This window comes from Apaloderma vittatum, unplaced genomic scaffold (assembly GCF_000703405.1).
Source record: "Apaloderma vittatum isolate BGI_N311 unplaced genomic scaffold, ASM70340v1 scaffold14745, whole genome shotgun sequence".
NCBI classification, from domain to species: domain Eukaryota; kingdom Metazoa; phylum Chordata; class Aves; order Trogoniformes; family Trogonidae; genus Apaloderma; species Apaloderma vittatum.
This window is the reverse complement of record NW_009716596.1, coordinates 1-6,586: the sequence shown is the minus strand read 5'-3', so window position 1 is coordinate 6,586 and position 6,586 is coordinate 1. Positions and strand designations below refer to the sequence as shown.

The window sequence follows — 6,586 nt, the reverse complement described above, 5'->3', positions numbered from 1 at the left end:
TCCCCTGGGGTGGCAGGGTGAAGGGGCTGTCCCCTGTGGTGGCAGGGTGAAGGGGCTGTCCCCTCCATCCACCACTGTCGTGCCCACAGGTGAGTGCTCAGGGTCCCTTGGTACCATCCCAAATCTCAGACAGGCTGGGGCCACCCTCCCCAAACCATCTCCAGCCCCTTTTGGCTGAGGATGTCTGGGCTGGGGATTTTTGTGGTATTGGCACTTACCAGCAGTATTTCAGTGGATTCTTCCAGCTCCCCTTTCCAGAAATACCTAGATGCAAAAGAAAAGATGCATCAGCAAAATACAGCTCGGGGTGCAGCCATGCCAGTTTCGCTGGGAAGCATCAGTTTCCCTGCTTGGTGCTTTCTGCACCTGCCCTTTCCTTTACAAAGTGGTGCTCAAGAAGCATCGCTGGCTCCAATATCTGTGGTGCACACGCCTTAGCACCCCAGATTTACAGACCAGAGCCTCCTTGACTGCCAGCTGCGAGAGAGCTGCCCAGGGGGGTGGCAGGACAAAGGAGCTGGGACTGGAGGAGCCGTGGGGGGCTGTGGGGGGGTTGCTCTGCTCCAAACAGTGGCTGGGGAATGGTGCAGGCAGGGACTGCAGCGTGGCTGGAGCTGGGAGGTTGAGCACGGCAGCATCCTGCTTTATTCCTCCCTTCCCCTGTGGGAGAGGAGTTGTACTTCTCATGAGTCAGACATGACCTTTCAGAACATTTATGTTGACAGAAGGCCATCGTGATTTCATCTGCACGCTGGGTTCCTGTGCGAGGAGGCATTTGGAGGCGTCGCAGTGTCTCTGTAGCCGAGTGACCGAAAAATAAACGGTCCCCGGTGGCAGCTGGAGCATGTGCACTCTTTAACGAGTTCAGCACGCTTTGAACAGGTGACCAACATCTCTACCCTCTGCAACAAAAAACAGGCCTGGCAGCCTTCTGGAAACTGCCTGTAGGGTGTCCATCTCCTTCTGCCCCTGGGAGCCTGGGTTTGCCTCTTCCATGGGGGGATATTCAGCCCAACTTACAAGGCCGAGCTCTTTGGCAGGATGCTCACGTAGGCAGCCAGCTTCTTGTCCATGATGGCCCTGGGTGAGACAGGAGGAGGAGTTAGTACTTGTTCCTAGATTGCCACAGGTCAGCGCTCGGCCCTGCCACAGGGACATCCCCTCGTGCTGCCCCTGGCCGCCAGTACCAGCTTTGGCATCAGAGATGTGAGATTTGGGATTAATTATTACCCTGAGAAAGTGGAGGCAAAGGTGACCTCCAGCTGGAGCCACTTCAGCTCAGGTTCCCCTGACATGGCTCTTGGAGCCTCCTCACCATCCCTCCTGGCCAAGCGGGGAGGTTGGGCGTTGCTCCTGGCCTGGAGCAGCACTTGGGACGTGTGCCTCGCAGGGTGCGAGGACCTGCCCGGCATCAGCCCTGTGCCCGCCTCACCGCAGGGACACCGGGGCAGGGGCTGAGCCGTGGGGCAGCAAGAGCCGGGACTGGGACCAACACGAAGGAGTTTGTATTCAGGTTGTCAAATGGTGCCTTTTCCTCGCACAGCAGACTAAATGTGGATCTTGTTAAATTAACAACATCAAGGGTTTTCTCTACCCAAAACAGAAATCTGAAACCCAAGTAAATTCCTTCCCTCCGGCTGCCTCCCTTAGTCGTGGGCTGATTTGTTACTGCAGAGCTGCTTGGGTCTGCCAGCAGAAGTGATATTTAAGTGACTGAAGAGTACTGAAGCAATTTCAGGGTGGATTTTTAGAAGAACTACGTCAAATGTTGTGTTTTCTGACCACAGCAATGTCTGGCCCCTTCTCACAGAGGTGGCAGCCCCGTCCCTCTCGCTAAAGGCACAGCACTAGTGACTTCATCTTCTGTTTTCATTAACACTGGCCTAACTGGGCACTTCTTTATGCTTTGACAATGTGAACACTTCTAGAGGATCTTGAACCACAGAGAAGGCAGGACTTGTTGCTATTGGAAGGCTTGATTCAACAACGTGTAAAAATTACCTCTTAGTGAGCTCAAGAATGAAAGCCATTCCAATTAACTACCTCTCCAATGCAAAACGCTCTCCGGAACGCTTTTGGCCCACAGCAAGTTAAAAATTTATTATCTTTACACTCAGGGTATGATAGAGCCTGGAGGTGACTACAAAACAAACTATAAGAAACTCTCAGCTTTCAAAAGGACAATATTACAAGCTGTAAAAATACGACAGACTTGGCTGCTGGCTCGTGTGCCCGTGAAGCTGAGCAGAAGGAGCACAAGAGGTGCCTCCCCCACAGCCGCGACCTGAAGATACCCCAGCCAAGGCGCTAATGTGCAACTGCATCGTGCCTTGTGATCCGGCCTCGGACCCAGGAGGAAAGCCGGGCTCTTGTTTGAATGTGTGTAAACTCCTTTGCGTGACTTTGCCCCCAGCCCTGCTTTCTGCATCTGTTGACAGAGGTTTATCCCACTGCCTGGACCCGGCTGCCTTGTGGGGTCAGGTTTAAGGTTTAAGCACAGCGAGGTGGCGGCGATGGGCTTCTCTCTGCCGATGGCGCAGAGGACAGTTGCGCGAGGAGGTTCTGGGTTGCTTGCTGTCACTATGTGTAGCCAGTTCGAGGCATTTAACGCTCGTAGAGCATCTTGAGTTAATCTGTGGACCAACAAACTGCAGCACCGCGAGCGGAGATACCCCCGCTGCGTCTGTTGTGTCAAACACATGGCACAAACCGTTTTGGTTTTGCTGCAGTTGCCAAATCACTTCGATGCTGGAACATTTCAGTTTGGATGAGCACCTCCTAAATCCTTCTGCTCTGTCCTGTGATCCCGAACTTTGTTCTAGCAAGCTGAGTGGAAACAAGCAGCCACCACGGGAACGGGAAACATTATAAGAAGCTGAATGTGATCTGTGGAAAATGTCTACATAATACATGATGATATCTCTGGGCTGGGTACTTAATGTGTGTTTCTTTGTCCCTGCCTCTCAGTCGGCGCTGAATTGAGACAGATGAAATATTAATAAGCAGAAAAGCAAAGAAAATTTTGCACGCAAATCTAAGGCAGAACCGGAGGCCAAAAGGCTGCCGGGGTGTTAGGTAAGTTTTGTGAGGTGCAGTGGCCACACCAGCCAGCTCAAAGAATCAGCTTCTCACAGCAGGCGTGGGGAAGAGGCTAGATCTCCTGGGTGGATTCGAGGGTTTCTTCTGGGGATTTGATCTTAATAGTAATTCAGATCAATTGGATTAGAAGTGATCCAACAAAGAAAGCCAGATGCAGAATTCTACCTGCAGCTAATCTGCTTTCAGGAACCTTGAACTCCTTCTCCTTAAAACCAGCAAAAAATTTCCTTGCAGACTGATCCATCAGAGCGAGTGCTCCACTGCACAATGTAAAAGAAGAATAAACACGACAGCAGCGGAAAGAGGTGTGTGGGAAACTCAGTGTAGAAGCCCTGGGTCATCCTCTACCACCATGGCTCATTCATCCAAATTCTGGAAGAAAGGAATAATTACTCCACCAGTAAAATTCTGACCAGAGTACATATACCTCAGCAATGGGGAGTGATTTATATCTTCTCCCTTCCCTGCAAGATAAGGAAGAGTGGAAAACATTTGCAAAGCTGTTAAGATGTAGCGTTTTCAGGAACTGAGGCTCTTTTCACCAGCCACGTACAGTTACTCCTTTTTTCAGAAGACATAAAGCAGCGCAGATATTCTATTTGAATTTCTTAATACAGTTGCAGTATTTAAGGTGACACAAAATCCCTTTCAGTAGCCTGTCAGCTTCTGAATGACTATTTGGGAACACTTTACAGAAGACGGAGAGTTTTTGGCAAGCAGGAAGGTAGCAGAGAAAACAGAGCAGGAGGTGTTGCAGGAAACCTCGTGGTCCATCATAAACATTTCCTCCGTTAACACGGTTTCAGTGCTTGGAACAAACCATCTATTGAGTCAGGGACTGACAGATGAGTGAAAAAAACTTCACGGGCAAAATATTATGCAAAGTAACTCATATATCGAGAGTAAAAATTAAAATCAAGGTAAAATCCTCATTCCCTGAAGTCTGTCTGGTGAGCAGAGAGCAGACGGTGCCTCACAAGTGCCTGTTCTGTGTTTGCTGTGCGCCACTTCTGTCTTTTATTTATCTCCATCCCAGTGTACTGTGTCTTGACCCTCCCCATAAACACCTCTCCTGGGATTTGTGATCTGTGTTGTTCTCTAGAAGAAAGACTGTGGAAGGTCAGAGAACACGGGGCTGAGGCTTAATCCATCGGAGGACCCAGAGATTTAGGTCTGTGGCTTTAAAACGGGTCTTGAAAATGAGAGGCGGTGGAATAAATGGAAAATTGGTTTGATGTTATCATGCCATCGACTTCAGAAGCAATTGTCAGCTTTCTTTTAGAAAGCACAGCCCTCGGTAAATGGACGCATGATACTGAGAGAAAGAAAGAGAGAGCATGAGAGAAAAGGAGCACAGCTTGGATAGTCGTGCAAAGCACAGAGTAGTACAGATCCTCTCAAGGGACAAGGAAAAGCTTTGTTCCACAAGAAGCTGTTTTTGAACAATTCAAGCAGACAAGCAGGGCAAGTGTCTCTCTGTACCTTGCAATATCCTTGGCAATCTGCTCGTTGAGACAGTTGATGAAGGCAACGGAGTGGGTGCCGGAGACGTAGCTGCCGGTGATGGCGGAGTGCAGCTGGAGAGCGAGACTCCTCAGCACCGGGTACATCAGCAAAGACAGAATCACCACCTAAAATTGAGTGATGATGTTAGGTGAAATACTGCGTGTTGTAAAAAGTAAATGTTCACGTCATCTGTGGCTCCAAGGAAGTCTTCAGTCTTCCTTCACTGCAGTGATGTTAGTTGTAATTTAAGTGAAAATGTGCTCCCAGGGGGATTTGCTCCCAAGAGCTCTGCTTTCTAAAGGAAAGTACTCACAAGCCATAAACACAGTCATGTAAAAATGCAGAATTATGTCACCGGGGCTGTTGCAGGAAGAGCAAGGCTAATTTGGTGTGCTGAGTAATAGCCAGAGGATGGTGCCCGTGCCCGGGGCAGCAGCACTCGCTGTCCCTGCACAGCTGTCTTCCCTTTGTCTTCTGTCTTGTTTTTGAAAAAAACAGCATCTGGCCCTTATTCAGCTACAGTGATAAATGTTTAAAAGACTCAGAATATATTCCTTTCCCCCCCCTTATTTCCACTCTCCTTTGTTCTCTGAAAAAAACCTCCCTATTACAAAGCCAATGTCAGAGTGTTGTGGTTTGTTTTTTTTAAAAAACGACTGAATTAAAAAAAAAATCTCTTGTCACCACAAAGACAGGAGCTTCTTTCCATTTGGAAAATGACTGATGTGCTTTATTGCTTGCCTCCTCTTTTCCCATCCATTTGAGGAAATATTCTTTGTTAGCACAAGGTTTCTCATAATAATTTTTAGAGCGTCTGTTGTGCTCTATTTTTCCCACTAAGCCATTTAACAAACGTTACGCAACAAATCCCAGGAGCTCCTCAGGCAGTTACAAACCAAACAGAGATTTGCTGGTGTATCTGTTTTTCCAGATTGGAATGTAATCGTGCTTCCTGCTCAGGTAAAAAAGAATCCGACTCATTCACTACAGTAATTGTTAATCTTCTTGAAATATATAGGTGCATGTGATGAGGAAATCTCCATGAATATTTGTGATTGAATATTAGTACAACAGTGACCTCTCTCTTGGGTTTTGGATGATTTTCCCCCTTTTTTTTTTTTTTCCTGAAAAGAAAGGTTAAAAGCCTTTTCTTCCCCAGAATAACTGTATTTGCCAAGGGATGGTGCAAATGTGAAGGAGTGAAACTTCAGGATTCCTACCTGATAAATCAAATAAGCTCACGACTGCCGAAATACTGAAGTGAATGAAACTGAAAAACCTGCTGTGAGATTTTCAGTACTTCACTGAAAAGAACTGACCAGCAAAACTGACAGCTGAGTTGACAGAAATCTATTTCTGCAAGTTTCTTTTTGGCTTCGGTGAACTAAAAAACAGCTCTAGGATTTAAAATCACAGCGTTAGGTCTTTTTGCCTAGTTTGGATGACAATTTGTAAAAAAAACCCAAACCACAACAAACCAAACAATCACAAACCCAAGCACAACTTGCAGCAATCTCGAGTATGCTGCGGCATGAACCGGAAAAAAAACTCCGGAGAAATTTGCTTCGCTCTCCGTGGAGACTGAGAGTTCATTCCTCCCACATGATCTATTTTTTTTTTCCTTTTTGTGATGTTTCCCTTATGAAGGTCTAGACCGAGGCATTTCCACGGTTGCTTGGGTTTCCGAACACCGCGCTCGCTCGCTCCCCGGTGGGAGGTCACCCGCGTCCCCCCATCCCAAGCAGTGTCGGGGGTCTCCCACTTACCAGCAGCAAGGTGCCGCGGCCCGGCCGAGGGCAGCCCTGGCCAGCGGGCAAGAACGGGCAGCGCTGGCTCCGCCACTACTCCATCTCCCCGGCCGAGCGGGTGAGAAGCTGCGTCCCCGCCGTCCCTCCACCTGCTCTGCCCAGAGCTGGGCAGGCTGCCCGGGAAGGCTGCCCACAACCAGCGCTAACTCCTCCTCCTCCTCTTCTTCCTCCCT

General features: G+C 48.6%; 1 protein-coding gene across 1 annotated transcript in view; it reads right to left on the bottom strand.

Annotated features, from left to right (window-relative positions):
* CUTA (cutA divalent cation tolerance homolog (E. coli)) overlaps positions 1-4,709 on the bottom strand; it is a 5,560-nt gene extending 851 nt beyond the window's left edge. Inside the window, exons 1-3 of the mRNA XM_009869603.1 lie at positions 4,582-4,709; positions 1,021-1,080; positions 219-264 (exon numbers count right to left, since the gene is read on the bottom strand). Of these exons, the coding sequence (XP_009867905.1) occupies positions 219-264; positions 1,021-1,080; positions 4,582-4,709 (234 nt within the window). The remainder of the gene's footprint in view (positions 1-218; positions 265-1,020; positions 1,081-4,581) is intronic.
* Between the last annotated feature and the right edge of the window lie 1,877 nt (positions 4,710-6,586).